Source organism: Ailuropoda melanoleuca, chromosome 5 (genome assembly GCF_002007445.2).
Source record: "Ailuropoda melanoleuca isolate Jingjing chromosome 5, ASM200744v2, whole genome shotgun sequence".
Classification (NCBI taxonomy): Eukaryota; Metazoa; Chordata; class Mammalia; order Carnivora; family Ursidae; genus Ailuropoda; species Ailuropoda melanoleuca.
In genome coordinates, this window is record NC_048222.1 from 16,334,813 (window position 1) to 16,353,436 (window position 18,624).

The 18,624-nt window shown below is 38.9% G+C and overlaps 1 protein-coding gene across 1 annotated transcript in view; it reads left to right on the forward strand.

The window, feature by feature from the left end:
• OFCC1 (orofacial cleft 1 candidate 1) overlaps positions 1-18,624 on the forward strand; it is a 182,263-nt gene that overhangs the window by 16,809 nt on the left and 146,830 nt on the right. Inside the window, 1 exon segment of the mRNA XM_034660197.1 lies at positions 14,270-14,328. Within this exon segment, the coding sequence (XP_034516088.1) occupies positions 14,270-14,328 (59 nt within the window).

Sequence of the window (18,624 nt, forward strand, 5' to 3'; positions counted from 1 at the left end):
GGCTTTGTACAACAAACATTTATTCTCTCACTCTTCTGCATTTAGTTTCTCACAGTTTTTCCAGAGGTCTGCAGTTAAGGTATCAGCAGAGCCATGCTCCTTCAAAGGGTCTAGAGAAGAATCTTTCCTTGTCTTTTCTAGTTCCTGGTGGCTGCCAACAATGCTTGGTGTTCCTTGGCTTGTGGTTGTGTAACTCTCATCTCTGACTCCAACTTTATGTGGACTTCTTCATTGTGTCTCCATGTGGGTCCTCTCTTCCCTCTTATAAGGACACCAGTCACTAGATTCAGGGCCCACCCTAGTCCAGCATAGCCTCATTGTAACTAATTATATCTGCAAAGACCCAACTTTCAAATAAGATCACATTCTGAGGTTCCAGGTGAACACAAATTTTGGAGGGACACTATTCAACCCAGTATAGGATATAAAAGTTTATTCTTTGCTTATGGATGACTTAGCGTCTTTGTCAAAAATGAATTGTTTGTAAATGTAAGGGTTTATTTCTAGATTTTCTACTCTGTTCCATTGATCGATAGGCCTATCCTTACAGCAAGACCACAATGTCTTCGTTAATTTGCTTTACAGTAAATTTGGAAATTATGTAGAACTTCTCCTTTTTCATAATTGTTTAGTCTATTTTTAGATCCTTTGTATTTTAATATGCATTTTAGGAGCAGGTTGTCAATTTCTGCAAAAAACTCTTGATCGGATTAATTTGGGGTAGAATGGCAACCTTGACAATATTGATTCTTCTAATCTCTGAACATGGGATGTCTCTACATTTATTTAGATCTTCTTTAATTTATCAGTATTTTATAGTTTTGAGTGTATAGGACTTCCCATTCCTTTGTTAAATTTATTTTAAAATAGCTTATCTTTTAAAAATGCTTTTGGATGTGGAATTGTTTCCTTAATTTTATTTTCAGATTATTCATTCATAGTCTATAAAAATATAGTTGATTTTGTGTATTGCTTGTGACCTTGCTAAGTTCATTTACTAGTTCTAACATGTTTTTATTTTTTGGTAGATTCTTTAGAATTTGCTGCATACAAGATCATGTTATCATCAAATAATGACAATTTTATTTGATTTCCAATCTCTATGATCCTTCTTCCTTTATCTTTCCTTATTATATAAATTAAAAATTCCCATACAATGTTAAATAGAAGTGCTGAGAGTGGATATCCTTGCTTTGTTCCCAATGATATGGAGCAAAAATCATTCAGTCTTTCACCACTAAGTGTAATGTTAACTTTTTTTTTTCCTTGTAGATGCCTTTGATCAAATTGAGGAAGTTCTCTTCTATTTCTAATTTGCTGAAAGTTTTAAAAATCATTAATGGGGTAAAATTTCATCAAATGAGTTTTCTTCATCTGTTGATTATGATCATGTATTTTTAATATTTTATTCCAATCATATGGTTTATTATATTAAGTGATTAGAAGATACTAAGCCAATCTTGCATTCCTGGGATACCACTCACTTGCCATTGTGTAACATTATCTTATACGTTGCTGGACTTGGCTTACTAATATTTTGTTAAGGATTTTTGCTTTTATGTTGATAAAGGGTATTTATCTGTAGTTTTGTTTCCTTGTACAATCTTTTACCTGGCTTTGGTATCAGTCACACTGGTATCATAGAATGATTTGCCAAATGTTCTTTCCTTTGTTTTCTGAAAGAGTATGTGAAGGATTGACAGTATTTCTTCTTTAAATATTTGATCGGGGGCACTTGGGTAGCTTAGTTGGTTAATCATCTGACTCCTGGCTTGGGGCTCAGGGTAGAGAGATCCAGTCCTGTATCAGGCTCCATGTTCGCTGTGAGAGTCTGTTTGAGATTCTTTCCCCGCTCCCTCACCCTCCACTCCCCCCTGCACCACCATGTGCACACTTTCCCTCTCTAAAATAAATAAATACAATCTTTAAAAATGTTTTGATCAAATTTACCAGTGACATCATCTGGACTTGGGATTTTCTTTATGGGAATATTTAAAATCACTAATTTAATTTCTTTGTTTGTTTGTTTTAAGTACCTTGGATTTTCTATTTTTTTTAAACCCGGTTTGGTAATTTCCAGATATTTGCCCATTTAATCTAAGATTTCTAATTTATTGGTAGGTCAATCACAAAATTCCTTGATAATCTTTTAAACTTTTATTATGGTCTACAGTAATGTTTCACTTTCATCTCTGATTTTAATAATTTATGTCTTTTCTCTTTTTTTCTTGATTAGCCTAGTTTAAGTTTTATCAATTTTGTTTGTCTTTTAAAATAACCAACTTCTGGTTTCAATGAATTTCTCTATTGTTTTTTCATTTTTATTGATTTATACTCTGTTTTTAACATTCCTTTTTCTTGCTTTGGATTAAATTTGTTGTTTCTGTTTTGGGTTTTGTTTCGTTTCATTTTTTTTTTTAGTTTTTTTAAAGTGGAAATGTAGATTAATGATTCCTGACCTTTTGTAATGCAGGCATTTTCATCCACAAATTTCCCTTTAAACAATGTGTTTGCCACTCCCCCATTTTTTTGGTATTTTATGTTTTTATTTTCGTTCAGTTAAAAATGTTTTCTAAATTCTCCTATGGTTTCTTCTTTGAACCATGAGTTATTTAGAATGAGTTGTTTCATTTTCAAATATTTACAGATTTTCCAATTGTTTTTTGTTTTTTATGTTTAACTCAATTCATTTGATGTCAAAGAACATACCTGGAATTATTTCAATTCTTAGTATTTATTGATACTTATCCTAGAATATGGTGCATCTTGGAGAATGTTCCATACGTACTTAGAAGACGCTTATTCTGCTATCGTTGGGTAGGATGTTGCCATAAAACTCACTTAAGTCAAGTTGGTTAGTAATGTCATTCTTCTATATTCCCTTTGATTTTCTTCCTAGTTGTCCTATAAATTATTGGGAGGGAGATATTAAAATCTCTAGTTATACTTGTTGATTGTTTATTCATCCTATCACCATCCCTTCACATTTTAGCTTTGTGTGTTTTGATGCTCAATTGTTAGGCTATTATTTTTTCAGATGTTTTCTCTACCTCTTTATATTTGTCATTCCTTCTTAGGACTTCCATTACATGTATGTTGGTATGTTTGATATATGTATGTGGTCTGATTTCTGCATCTGTGAAGACCATCATTGCCCAGTTATTTTCTTGTGGTGTCCTTATTTGGTTTTGGTATGGCTGGCCTTGTAAAATGATTTTGGAAATGCTCCATCCTCTTCAGTTTTTTCAAAGGAGTTTGAGAAAGATTGGCATTAATTCTTTAAATGTTTCACAGAATTCATGAGTGAAACCATGTGGTCCTAGGCTTTTCTTTGTTGGAAGGTTTTTAGATTATTGATTTAATCTCTCTACTAATTATTGATCTGTTCAGGTTTTCTGTGTCTTCATGATTCAGTCTTGGAAGGTTGTATGTTTCTAAGAGTTCATCCAATTTTTCTAGGTGTTCCAATTTGATTGGTATATAACTGTTTAAAATAGTCTTTTATAATCTGTTGTATTTTTGTGGTATCTATTGTAATGTCTTCTTTTTCATTATAATTTTATTTATTTGAATCCTTTCTTCTCTCCCTTTTTTTCTTGGTTAATCTAGCTAAGAGTTTGTCAATTTTGTTTATCTTTTCAAAGAAACAACTACTAGTTTTGCTGATCATTTCCTTAGTTTTCTCTATTTCATTTATTTCTGCACTAATCTTATGATTTCTTCCGGTAATTTTGGGTTTGGTTTGTTCTTCCTTTTCACTTCCTTTAGGTGCAATATAAGGCTGTTTATTTCAGATCTTTCATATTTCTTGATGAATAATTTTATAGCTGTAAACTTTTCTCTGATTATTGCTTTTGTTGTGTACAATAAGTTTTGGTTATGTTTTGCTTCCATTTTCATTTCTCTTAAGATTCTAATTTCTTTCTGTTTCTCCTTTGTTCCATTGGTTGTTCAGAAGTGTGTCTAATTTTCATGTTTGTGAGATTTCTAGCTGTTGATTTCTAGAGTTAACCATATTGTTTGGAAAAAATACTTGATATAATTCTTATTTCTTGAATTTCTTGAGATTTGTTTTATAGCTTAACCTATGATCTGTTCTAAAAAAATGTTTCATGTATGTTTGGGAAGAATGTGTATTTTGCTTCTGTTAAATAAACGGTTCTATATATGTCTGTTAGGTTCATTTGGTCCATAGTGCTGCTCAAATTCACTGTTCCCTTATTAATTCTGTCTGAATGATCTATCCATCATTGGGAAGGAGTATTAAAGTCCTCAGCTGCTTTTGTATTGATGTTTATTTTTCCTTACAGTTTGGTTAGTATTATATTTAGATGCTCTGATGTTGGCTGCATAAATATTTATATTTTTTATATCTTCTTGATTAATCTATCCTGTTTGACCCTCTTTGTCTTTTGTGACCATTTTTAGCTTAAAGTCTATTTTTTTCTAATATAAATATAGTTATCCTTGCTTTCTTCTGGTTACCATTTTCTTGGACTCTTTTTCCTTCCCTTCACTTTCAAGCCTATCTGTGTCCTTCACACTAAAGTGAGTCTCTTGTAGGTAGCATGATGTTGGATCTTGTTTTTTTTTAAATCTACTTACCCATTCTATATCTGTTGTTTGTAGAATTTAGTCCCTTTATATTGAAAATAACTACTGATAAGTAAGGACTTACTATAGCCATTTTGTTAATTGTTTTTTTGGACTATTTTGTAGATCCTTTGTTTCTTCCTTCCTCTCTTGCTGACTTCCTTTCTGATTGATGATTTTTTGTGGTGGTATTCTTAGACTCCTTCATTATAATTGTTTATATACTGACTATAGATTTTTCTTTTGTAATTACCATAAGGCTCATGTAAAATATCTTACTGTTATAAAATCTTATTTTAAGCTAATAAATTAACTTTGATAGAATACAGTTATATTTTTACTTTCCCCCTCACATTTTAGGTTATTGATGTTACAATTTATATCATTTGTATAGCATGGTATCCAATAAGAAATTATTATAGTTATAGTAATTGTTAATGCATTTGTTTTTTAACTTTTAAACTAGAGTTAGGACTTACGTACCACCATTACAATATTAGAAAATCTGACTTTGGCTATATATTTACCTTTACAATGAGTTTTACGTATTCATGTTTTTATGATGTAATTAGCATGTTTTCATTTCAGTTTATAGAATACCCTTTAGTGTTTCTTTTATTGCAGTTCTAGTAGTAATGAATTCTCTAGTTTTTGTGTATTGGGGAAAGCTTTTATCTCTCCTTAATTTCTAAAGGACAGCTTTGCCAGGTATAGTGTTCTTGGTTGACAGTTTTTTTCTCCCTTTAAATATTTGAATATATCATCCTACTCTCTCCCAGCCTGCAAAGTTTTTCCTGAGAAATGCCCTGATAGCTTTATGGGGGGCTCCCCCTCATGTGACATTGTTTTTTTCTTGTTGTTTCAAAATTTTCACTTTGTCTTTTGACAATTTAATTATAGTGTCTCAGTATAACTTTTTATAGGTTCATCTTATTTGGGATCCTTTGAGCCTCCCATATTTGGATGTCCATTTCTTTCCCTATGTTTAAGTGTTCATTCATTATTTCTTTAAATAAACTTTCTGTCCATTTCCCTTCTCCTTCATGATTTCCATAATGTATCCATTACTTCTTTTGCTTGTTTCTCATTAGTCCTGTAGGTCTTCTTCACTTTTTTCACTCTTTTTTTCTTTTTGCTCCTTTAACAGGATAATTTCAAATTATCTGTCTTTGAGTTGACCAATTCTTTATTCTGCTTGGTAGATTCTGCTGTCAAAGATTTCCCTTCAGTTCTTCAGTGCAGTCATTATATTCTTGAGCTCTAGGATTCTGTTTTTCTTTCTTTGCTTATTTGTTTGTTTTCGATGGTTTCTCTTTCTTTGTTGTATTTTCCATTTTATTCATGCATTGTTTTCCTAATTTCAATTAATGGTCTGTCTGTTATTATAGTCTCCTGAACTTCTTTTCTTTTCTTTTTTTAAAAAAGATTTTATTATTATTTTGGGAGGGGGAGAGTGAGAGAGATAGAGCACAGAGGGAAAGGGAGAATCAGACTCCCTGCTGAGTGGAGAGCCTGATGCGGGGCTTGATCCCAGGACCCTGAGATAATGAGCTGAAGGCAGATGCTTAACCGAATGAGCCACCTAGGCTCCACTCCTGAACTTCTTTTAGTGGAATATTCTGAATTCTTTAACAGTTCATAGATCTGCATTTCTTTAGGGTCAGTTGTTGGAGCTTTATAAGTTTTATAAGCTTCAAGTTTATAAGCTTTGTAAGTTGTTTGGCAGTATCGTGTTTACCTGATTCTCCATGATCTTCATATTTTTGCATTAGTGTATGTGTATTTGATAAAAGACTCTCCTCTTCCAGACTTTATAGGTTTATGTTCATAGGGAAAGATCTTTACCAGTCACCTCAGCTTGGGGTACTAGACTGGTCAGTTGCTAGTGTACATGGGCACATGAGGCTTGCTATTTGGTTCTTTAGGTCAGCAAGCCTACTGTCTATGGTCTGAAGTTGGGGGTTTGGGAGGGGTGCTGCTGGCTGGGCTCCCTGGTTGGGTAGACCTACTGGTTGAGCTCTGTATTCAAGCCAGGCTACTTGGTGGGTTCCCTGGTTAGATGTAGCTTCTAGCTGTTTCTACAGTAAGGTGAAGCCACTATCTGGGCTCTGTAATTACCTCTGATTTCTTGGGCTTATAGGCTCTAATCCCATGTAGGATATCCTACATGATTGGCTAGGGTCATTGGCTGGACTCTGACTGGTCAAGGTCACAGTTTGTGTTCAACAATCAAGGGGGACCATATGCTGCCCTTCACTACTGTGTGAGATTGTAGGCTGGATTTTGCAGCTAGGTGTTAGTGTAGGTTGAGCTCTGAGCCTCCTTGTTCAGGCTTCTTTCTTATGCAGGGCCAGAGGCTATGCTCAACAATTGGGCAAGGCCGCTGACTTGGCTCCCTGCCTAGGCAGGTCATAGAATGTGCTGCTGGACATCTGTGGCCATGCTTCCTGGTTGGGCAGAACCGGAAGCTATGCTTAGCAGTTGGGTGAGATTGCAAGCCTGTACCTTTGCCCAGGTGTGCCATAGGATGTGCCCCATGGCAATATAATCCTTTGGCTGGGGATTTAAATCAGGCAGAACTGCCGATTGAGATCCCTGGTGAGGTGGGGCCATGAGGTCAGCTCTGCCTATGAACAAAGCTGCTAGCTGGCATATCTGCTCAGGTTCTGTGGCAAATGGGGACACAGTCCACTGAGATCTGAGCAATGGTTACTGTAAGCCCCACCCCCTTCTCTATCTCTATCTGATTTCCTCAGTTTTTGAGCTCCCTAGGTTTCCCCAGTGATGCTCATGAGGGAAGACCTGAGTGAACCTCCCAGGGAGCATACCTCAATCGTTGAAGATCAGATGTCCATCTTGGGTTCTCTTTTCTCCCCACTGGAGAAACTGCAGGCCCAGGGAAACCCTCTGTGTTAGGCATTGTGCTGACCTGGGGGGAGGTTGATGCAGTCAGTGAAGTTACGCCTCTTATCCTTCTAAAGGGCATCCTCTGCCTCTGTTGTCAGGGGTGTACTTTAACCTCACTCCTTGAGTTTTAAGATTTTCACAGTGGTTTCTTGCCTATGGATGTTGCTGGCTGTTCTTTTCAGGAAGGGGATTGACATTAGAAATGACCTGTGTTGCCATCTTGACGATGTCACTTTATCTAATTATATTATTTTAAATTCTCTATCTGATAGATCCAATATCTGGGTTGTACCTAAGTCCATTTCTATGAATCATTTTGTTTTTTTAACCAGATATTTTGTTTTATTTTTCCTTGATTCTTTAGTTGTCACCTAACGTTATTTGAAAGCAGGTCATCTTGGGCAGCACAGTAGAGCCTGAGGTAGATACTATTCCTGGCCAGCAATAGCATATCTTCTATTTTGCTAGTCTTTCCATATAGGAGGCTTGGTCAGTCTACCAGTACCTGAGCTGGGTTTGGATTTTGTGGTTGTCATGACTATCATTAGTGCCCCATAGTCTTTCCTTTGTGACTGCACATGGGAGAGCATCTCTATTCTAATCCTTTCTCCTCTGCCAGCTGTGCATTGGTGTTACTTGCTGCTCAGTGCCTGATAGTCTGATGGTAAGGTGGGTGAGTGGTCTCCTTGGGAAGCTGCTGTGTCTCTGGGTTCCAAGGGTCAGGCCATCTCAGACCCTGCCCCTCTTTCTTCAGTAGGATACTTCTAATAGTTTGGGGCAAGATGTTTTCTTGCCCCACCTCAGGGCTAGACCCAGCTGCAATGGGTCTTAACCTTGGTTTGCTGGGAGGGTGGGGAGGATGAGGGCAACAGTGTTTGCTGCTGAGCGCCTGGGTGGCTCACTCGGTTACACATCTGCCTTTGGCTTGGGTTGTGATCCCAGGGTCTTGGGGTCAAGCGCCACCTTGGGCTCCCTGCTTCTCCCTCTCACCCTTCCCCTGCTCGTACTCTCTCTCTCTCAAATAAATAAATAAATAAATAATAAATAAAAAAAATATATATATAAAAAAACTAAACCAGTGTTTGCTGCTATTTCCCAGAAAAGTAAGGATTTTGTTCCTAAGAGGAGAAAAAGGCAGAGAATCAAGGTGGGAGTTCGTGCTTTTCTGTAGTGGTCCTGTTCCATCACAAGGGACGGTGTCTCTGGACCAGCCGTTCTCAACTGCAGTTCTGTTGACATTTTGGATCGGATAACTCTTTGCAGGATGGTGCTAGTCTGTGCACAGCGGGATGGTTAACAACATTCCTGGCTTTTAACCACTGGGGAGAAAGATCATCCCCTCAGGTATGGCCATTAAAAATGTCTCCAGACAGAGCTAAATGTCCTCTTGGAGATATAATTGCTCCCTGTTTAGAATCACTGCTCTGAACTCTTGCCTTGCTACCAGTTTTTCTAATCAGAACTCAGAAGGTCCATGGAGATGGAGAAGAGTTTGTGAATGGGTGTGAATTACCTGTGTGTGTGTGCATGTTTAAGACTTTGTTTGTTTTAGAGAGAGAGCCAATGTGAGAGGGACAGAGGAGCAGAGGGGGAGAAAGAGAATCTTAAGCAGACTCTGCCCTGAGCAGTGAGCCAGATGCGGGGCTCGATCTCCCCACCCTGAGATCATGACCTGGAACCGAAACCAAGAGATGGACGCTTTACCGACTGAGCCACCCAGGCGCCCCTCCCCTTGTGCTTGAAGATCCCTCAAGTTCTATATTCTCACACTAGATCACATTCAGACTTTAGAGCTTTGTTAGCAATTTGTAGCTGACTTTTTACTGGCTTCCATGGGGGCTTATGTCTGCATCAGGGAGCAAGTGCTTGCATCCTGTCACTCCTTAGGGGCACCTCACTGCCCTTAGATTTGGGGTTAGCTGATTATGCCAGGACTTCAGCTCTCTGGTGGGTTTAATAAAAGTTGTGAATTTGCAGATATTCAGGGTATAGTTTGCTTTGTGTATGGGAACCACACCTGTCCAGCTTCCTCTACGCTCAGTGGAAGCTGGAAGTCTGACAGACAGAATCTTTAAAGTTTCTCAACCATGATGCAGAGAAGTTGGGACTCTCAGAGGTTAAGCACCTTCCCCACGTGCAAGACATCTGACTAATGCCTTTCGAGCTGCAAACACAAGTCCGTGCCACCCTGTGATGCTGACTCTTTGTTTAAAGCGCTGGTGTGTTAGGCTTCGCTAGTGACTTTCCGCAGTAGGTTTTATATTCCTCCTCTTATTTGTTCTCGAACGTAGACGTAGCCTACGTTATATAATAACCTACGAACCTACCGAGCAGGCTGAGGGAGGAGTACGGTAGAGCAGTTTGTTATCGTGGGTAGGAGAGCGGCTCCCATCGCTCTCGCAGAGGTTTCAAATTCAGATGTCTGTAGGGGCCAGGCCAAGAAATATAAATGCGTGAAATGTGCTGGGTCTGTGTTCACTCTCATTTTCCCTGACACTTGTGGCCCTACTTTTTTTTTTTTTTTAAAGATTTTATTTAATTATTTGACAGAGAGAGACAGCCAGCGAGAGAGGGAACACAAGCAGGGGGAGTGGGAGAGGAAGAAGCAGGCTCCCAGCGGAGGAGCCTGACGTGGGGCTCAATCCCAGAACGCCGGGATGACTGAGCCACCCAGGCGCCCCGTGGCCCTACTTTTGATAGTGGCAGGGATGCCAAGAAATATTTGTTTATAAGAAAAACAGCCATGCAAGCAGAATGATATGTGGGTACTTTCCATCTCGTTCTGTCGGCGGACTGGCAGGATTTATTTGACATGCACAAATTAAAAAAAAATTTTTTTTAAGTGAGACATGCATTGTGACAGTGCCTGGGTGTGCCTGTTGTCTTAAAGCCACCCATGAACGTTACCTGTCTGCCCCTGAGATCATTCAACACTAAATATTGATCAAGCACCCCGTGCTTACCAGGCTCTGTTCTAGGTTCTGAGGATGTGACGATGAGTTAAATCAACTGTGCCCCTTGTGAGGTGTACATTTTGGCTTGTGATTTGCAGCAGGAAGAGTGGGAACTGGAGGCCAGGAGAGCAATGCCTAGAGAGTACACTCAGCTCACCATGGAAGTTGACCCTAGCTTGCCAAATTTTTAAATTTTCCAAGAGAAGCCAGAAGTCGGATTTTTACAGCAATTTTCTTATTTTTAAATATAGGCTCAATATGTTTTAAATCACTGCGGAGGTCATACAAAACATGTTTGCAGACAGAATCTGGCTTGCGACCTCTGTCTCACACCGTCTTTGCCCTTGCTGGTCTGCTTGAGAAGAAAAAGGCAGTGGAACGACAGCTGTAGCCGCGTTAATTCCCTTCTCTGGAAGCAATGAACCAGTTGTCAGAGATCTGGCTACTCCAGGATTTAATTTGCAATAAAAGGTCAACAATTTCAGGGAAAGCCATTTTCAAATCAGCCTTAAAACAAACAAACCAAAAAAAGTGACTATACAGATTAGCGTGCGATTCTTCATCTGACTCAACAGAACGTGGTCAACAGGTTCCTTGCAAGCAGGTGATATTGCAATTATTGACCTGCTTGCCACTTTGAGACTGGCTTTTAAGACACCAGTCCTATGGTAGTCCACTTGCATTTCAACGTGCTACCTTGTGGCCCACATTTGCAGCCATAGTGAGAATCTTGTAATGGTGCCCATTAGTTCATTAAATCCATTGTTTCTAAAAGGCCCAACCCAAGGTTTCTGCTAGATGGATAGTATTTGTAACTGTTACTTAGTTTCCTTTTCTTTTAAAAAGGAAGCTCTCTGGGTACTTTCTTGATCATGTAGACATGCAGCCAGTTTAGCAAACACATCAGTTCTCTGACTGGCTCCATATTTTGCCAGTTCCACAAGTGGTCAGTGTTTATTTTTAAAGATTTTTTATTTATTTGCTTGAGAGAGAGCGAGAGAGAGCAAGAGAGAGAGCACAGAGGGAGATGGAGAAGCAGGCGCCCCATTGAGCAGAGAGCCCGACACGGGGCTCGATCTCACGACTCCACTATCAGGACCTGAGCCGAAGGAAGATGCTTAACCGACTGAGCCACACAGGCGCCCCAAGTGATCAGTTTTTTAGGGGGTGTGGTGGCTGCTTGCTCATCACTAACTTGTTGAAATTATTACTTGCCGACAGATTCTGATCATTGTCCTACAAACTTAGTCTCACTTTCGTGGCCATTCCATGCTCATAGTGTTTTTCCATCTCTCTTTTCCTATTTAGCTCTGAATCCTACCTGTTCCTCAAAGTCCACTCTGTTGCCCATGCATCTTTCTCGCTGATTTGGCATTGCTGGCCCCTGGAACTTCCCTCAACCCTACTCCTCCATTTACCCTCCTTGCCACAGCTGCCTTTGACCTTTTAACAGTTCCTTCCCCCTTTGGATGCCTTTGAATTAAATTCTTAGAAATTACACTGGGCACACACATTTGTGTGTCAGTATTTAGATCAGCAATGACACCCTGCCCACATCTTTTTTATGTCTTATAGCCTGGTCACATGTTCTCTGATAGTTTCCCTGGCTGGGGGGGGGGGGTGGATTGTTCTTTCCTGCCTCTATTCTGCAGGTTGTAAGGGATCTGACCCAACTGTAATGGTTCTGACTCCCAAATTCCAGCTTGTAGGCACATGGAAACTGGGGCTCTTTATTGCAAATAATGCCTGATCTAAGCTCCCAGAGATTCCCAAGCAAGGAGGAATTCTAGGCCACACCCTTTGCTCGTGAGACAGGGGAATATAAAATTGTACAGCTCTAGAGAGAGCTGCTTTTTAAATGATACATCACTTGGTAAAAATAAAAATTAAAATTAAAAAAATGATATGGCACTTGGTTCTATCAAAGCACTTTCCAGATTTAGCTACCTATTTTAAATGAGAGAATGAAAGGATTCTGACCTTATTTCATAATTTTACAGAGTCTCGCTGTACTAACATTGCATTCTAAGTATCTGTGCATAAAGATGTCTAAAATGCAGCCTTCTGTGAAGAGACAGAAGTGGGCTGCCTTATTGGAAAGTTTTCTGAGCCTTATACTGATGTGAGTGGAGGTACCCTGTGTTTTGTGGCTTGCATATTTCAGATTATATGTCTACAAAATAAATTTATGATGACAATAACATGAGTCACTGAACAAATTACAGATAGTTTAAAGGCGAATATTAGCTATTAGAATAATACCAAGTTTAAGGAACCCAAAGAAGACAGATTTCTACTTCACATACATTCCCAGAAATATGTGCCTTGGGATTACTCTTTAGTCACTGTGTTGTGGAAGAAAATAAGCAAGTCAAACCTCAACTTCTGTAATTGGCTCAAATTTTCTCATTTTGGTGTAGACTTTTTTTTTCCTTTGAAAAAGTTTTACATGCATTTCCCTTCTTTTAGGAAGTAATCAATATAATTGAATTTTTGTTGTTACTCATACATTAAGAAGTTTTAAAATTAACATAGGATTAAAACATTTCATTTTCAATCTTGTTCCATGTAAGAGCTCATACACACATGGTGAAGTGGCTTTTGAAACTATGACTGAGAGCTCCAAATTAAAGAAAAATGTGTTACATATATCATTTGTACACAATGTACTTTGTTTTACTGACAAACACTGATAACCATTTCGAAAGGGCAAACTCCAAGTTGGAAAGGCTCTTTTGGTGAATGCTAATAATAATCTAATAAATGTTGGGCCTATCTTGCTTATTAGAAAAAAATTCCCATTTATTATTATTCCCACACATTATTACAATCATCTGGTCCCAGACTGAGTTCTAGTGTAGTATTTTTATCAATGGAAATAATATCCAATGTAATAGCTTGCAGATTAAACTTGATGATTTATCACATGACTCTAAGGAGGGTTTTTTTTTTTTTCCAGTTTCCAAATGGCTATTTTATCAGATTGTTTGAACATTAAATTTATCCTCATTTGCAATCCAAAATAGTTACCTGAAGTTTGCTATGTGTGTGTGTGTGCGCGTGTGTTTACTTTTATTGTATATTTGTTTTCTAAACTCTTTGGCACAATTTTCTGGGGGTGTTCAGACTACCATGCAATATGTGTCAGGAGAGAACTTTTCTTTTGTGCTGTCCATTGTGAGCATCTGAATTTTGGTTTGGGTTGTGGCTTTCTTTTGTCTTTGAAGTTTGCACTCTTTATTTGTAACAACTGTATTTTAGTTAACACTAAAATCTAAGGAGTCGTAGAGCGCTAAAAACACATCTCCTTTCATGAGTTTGTGTATCGTGTCTCTTTACTAAATGAAGTTCTCAGGATTTAATCTGCTTGGTCCCTAAGTGTGTATATTCATCATGGACGTTATCAGGGATCATCCATTTAGGACAGTTGCAAACTGGATCCTATTTTTAAAAAGATAATGTAATAAAGCTAAATAAAGCATCAACAGTGAATTTTTAGCATCCTTTCAGTGCAGTCTGAATTAGTCACCTTTTGGGCATAAAACAGGAAGTTTAGGCTGTCTTGATCAACTCTGAAGTTTTCCTAGTAAAATATTTTGTGAACATTCACAGACTCTCAGTTTATCAGGAGTCTGGCTCGAGCAAACAAGAGCAACAGTAAAAACAGGCCCCCAAATCAAATCCTGTTGACTTGACAGGGAGAGTTCTCGGGACCATTAAGTAACATCATAGCTCTCTGACCCTAAATTGCTTCATCTATCTTATAGCTAGACCAATTTATTCCAGTTTTTAAATATTATTTTTCTTTTTTAGAGGGACTTGATTTAAATCTGTGCATTGCCGAGGGCAAGGAGCCGAGAACATGGATAGAGAGGTAAGATGGATAGAACAGTAGTTCCCTCTTTGATTTCTTCCTTTAAAAGCAGCCTTTTAAGCTTTATTTTTCATAATATTATCCACGGACGAAAAGTATAGAAGCGAGGAGAAATTCAGCCTCCTTTGTAGCGCTCACGAGTAAAGAGGATGATTAACGAGTGTAGCAGACAATGTAACAGCAAAAGAGAGTCCATAGAAGTTAAACAAAAGTGCCTTCAGAACTTCCAAGGATTCCCATGATCCATAGTAGGACCTCATTGTGCCCGTCCACTGTTTCTAGTTTTGATTAGATTTATAAACACAGCACCACATATTTTCATGTGGCTTATCGCCCAGGGGCAGAATTAGATTGGCTGCACTGAAACTGTGAGGCTTGTGAGTTTGAGGCAAGGGCTAGAGCGAAATCAGTAGTGTAATTGTTTTTGTGGAGTGACCGTGGGACCTCCTCTGTTCTGAATTACACAAGGCTCAACCCTTTGACCTACCCAGACTGGGAGGTGGCTGGCAGAACTCCGAGAGTCCTGGGAGAGGGTCCAGCCCTGACGAGCTGGAGTGTTATCTGTCAGGCGAGACGTGCGCCCACAGCCGTCGTAAACTCGAGAAGTTACCAGTGGGTCCGTATTTGTGACCACCGCAACTTCATTCAACTTGGCACCGTATTAGTTAACATTTCCACAGGAAGTGCCAAGGTGAGAGATTTTTGGAATCCAAATGTAGGACAAATCCTTTGATTGAAAGTATATATATATGTGTGTGTGTGTGTGTATAAATATATTCAATATAACTTCTGTGTATATATTCTGTGTATATAATATATATATATATATACACAAACAAACACACACATATATATGTATATAGTTTACTATTTTGGATAATCTTACAAGGATATTTTGGCAAATTATCCAAAAATTATTATGATGATTTTTTAAAAAAAATACATAAGGTTTGGGAAAATGTTATAAGCTTTGCTTAAAATTCTTTCATCACAATCAATTTAATTTAAATTCTTTAAAAAATAGATGGTAGCCCACTGATGTAATTCCTCAAAGCTAAGGGGGGTGCAGAGGATGTCCAGAAAATGTTGGAGAGAGGGGTGCCTGGGTGGCACAGCGGTTAAGCGTCTGCCTTCAGCTCAGGGCGTGATCCCAGAGTCCTGGGATCGAGCCCCACATCAGGGTCCTCCGCTGGGAGCCTGCTTCTTCCTCTCCCACTCCCCCTGCTCGTGTTCCCTCTCTCGCTGGCTGTCTCTCTGTCAAATAAATAAATAATCTTAAAAAAAAAAAAAAAGAAAATGTTGGAGAGAATTGTGTGCTGACACTTCTGCATTTGTGGAGAATGTGCTCTGTGATTCACATCATGGTATCATATATACATTTCTCTATGTGTGAATTTGAACTTAGTCACTTGAATTTTTATTTTCTATCCAGTCAATAACATTTCCAAAGGTAAATAAGCAGAGAACACTGGTTCACTTTCTGGCACTTGAGATGATTTCGAAAACTAGTCCTGTTTCTGTAACATCCAAAAATGTTTTATCAACTTCTTTTCATGGTCAGTTTTACAAATTAAAGTTCTCTCTAGGCATTTTGTGCTTACGACAACTTGGCAATAACCTAGCATTTAATTCTTTTCTTTCTCATTTGAGGCAACTCAGATTGAATGTTGATTCAATTCTTAGTTACATATATGACATTTAATTTTTCTTTAAAGAACACACAACTTTGGGGCACCTGGGTGGCTCAGTCAGTTAAGCGTTTACCTTCCACTCAGGTCATGAGCAGGTCCTGGGATCCAGCCCCACATTGGGATCCCTGCTCAGTGCGGAGTCTGCTTCTCCCTCTGCCTCTGCTTCTGCTCCCACCCCTGCTCCTGTTCTCTCTTTCTAAAATAAATAAATAAAATTATAAAAAAAAAAAGAATACACAACTTCAACTACTTTTTTTTTTTTTGAATTTTTTTTTTTACTCTAGGAATTCAAAACCAGAATAGGGAGGTCCCGTTCAGATTATTTAGGAAGGGAGAAAAACCCCATTAAAATATCCTATGAGCCCCCCAACAAAACTGCATTCAGCCCTACCTGGGCTTGGTCTCATTAGCAATGAAGAGTTTGCTCTCCATATAATCTAACATGGAATGCTTAGAGCAGACAGGTGCAAATTGCAAGCTGTTTCACTTTGGCTATTATCCCTTAAATAGACAAAGTAATAGACTGGGGGAACAAAAAAGGTTCCAGCTCAAGCTGCATAAATGAAAGTCTTAACAGGGACAGGCCAGCTGGCTAGAATTCAATGTGGTGAATACTAAATATTACCTTTATGCCACTTGCTAAAGAAAATGGCTTCAATAACACCCCCTGCCTTTTATTATTGAGATGATCTTCCTTCTAAACAGTTTTTTGCTTTATTGTAAAGGCAACGCTAGGGCCGAAGTGGAGGAGAACAGAAGCCAACATACCTGTTCCTGTTTACCATCATTACACTCCTCCGAGCAATTCAGGCACGATTAGGCTCCTGGAGGTGGACCAGAATGACAGTATTTCTATCCATGGCTGTTTTTTTTTGTTTTTTTGTTTTTTGTTTTTTTTTTTTTTGGCTGATCCAAGCAAAGCCCCAGAGCAGTGAAACAGCTAAAACAATCACTACCACCCCCTCCTTCCCAACAGGATGAATCTGCTGAGCTAGTTTGGTGAAAAAAAAAAACAAAACAAAACCAAAAACCAAAAAAACCCACCACCACCAACAAAACAAAACAGTTGTTCATATTAGGAACACCTCAATTAATTTCATGGAAGAGACGGGCCATGCCAGAATGTGTAGGAATCTAAGGCATGTTTCTGAAAGAAGGCCCTAACTCTGTCATGCCAAAGTGGCTCCGCTTTGTGACTTCCCGGCCGTGCGCTGGAACGGCTGTCTGGAAGCTGGAACTCAGACATGTGCGCGGAGGCCCCAGGCGGGGTCTGACTGCGAGGTCCCCGCGTGCATGGGAGGGGAGGCCGAAAACCCCCAGCCCGCCTTGTTTACAGCCGGACAGGGGAAAGCAGCTAGACACAAATGAGGGCTGACGGTTTCATGAAGCACAGTCGGTTGATCCCGGATGCAATCTGACTGCCCTGAACGGAGCCGTGATTTGTGCAGTATGCAGAATTCGGTTTCTTGCTGGTCTGTGCCCACCAGGCCCCGCTCCGTGCCCGTTGTGCCCCCCGGCCATGGCTTTGAGCGCAAGCGAGCTGAATGCGACGTTGGGGTCCCCATTCCTTGTGACAACAATCACATTTTTTAAAAACTTCGTGGATTTGGCTCGTCACTGTTTATAAATGAGTTTGCTGTAGTTCATGTTCGCTACTCTAGCGCAGTGGGGTTTTTTTTGTTTTGTTTTGTTTTGTTTTGTTTTTTTCCAAGTTGACCGTGTCGCATCAAAAGATATTTGTTACTTTTTAACGAAAAGGAAAATATCACCCAAAACACTGTCAGTTCTTACTAATTCCAGGCAGGTTTTTTTCCCCCTCTCTGTTCAAATCACAAAGTATTACTTGCTTCTCCCCCCACCCCCCCCACTACATTTCTATATTTAGTAGGATAACCTTAATAGAATTTTTTTTTAAAAGACCTGATTTACCACTGCTTAAGCACACATGTAAAATAAATGTCTTACCAGAAACTGCTGACTTCGATTTGATTTAGGGTTAGATTATATCAATTAAATAGAAACGTAAAGGGAAAAAGCCATCAGGTCTATCCAGAGTAGTTTCAGTCAAGATTTCTAAACATTTTGCTTTTCTTCAGAACTAAGTAGACATCAACAGGGAAGCAGGAAGATACTGATGACTAAATTTTGTCTCTTAATTTAATTTTTCAAATACCTTATAGGTATTTAATAAGTTAATAAGAACTTACTAAAAATATTAAAAGTTCCATAAACAAGCCAACTTGACACTCGGCCAGGAATGAAGGAATTGATGTCAAATGTGAGTGAAGGATTAGCTTGCCTGAGTTGAAGAGAGAAAATCTCATCAGGAAAGAATCTCAGTGGAGAAGGGGGAGATGAAATCGCAGTTTACACCCCTGCAAGGTGCCCATGTGTGAAGGAGAGAGAGAAAAGAGAGAAGAAATTGGCCAAGTGGAGAAGAGGGAAATCACTGCCAATTTCCTCTTGAACATGTGTTATTAGTAAAGAGGTCACAAAATACAAACTATCACTTGGTAATCCTCTCGAAGAATTTCTCTCTGCTGTGTACAGTCAGACTTGGCCTGCCTTGTATATATGTGAACCTGTGAGAATATCTTTGAGACCT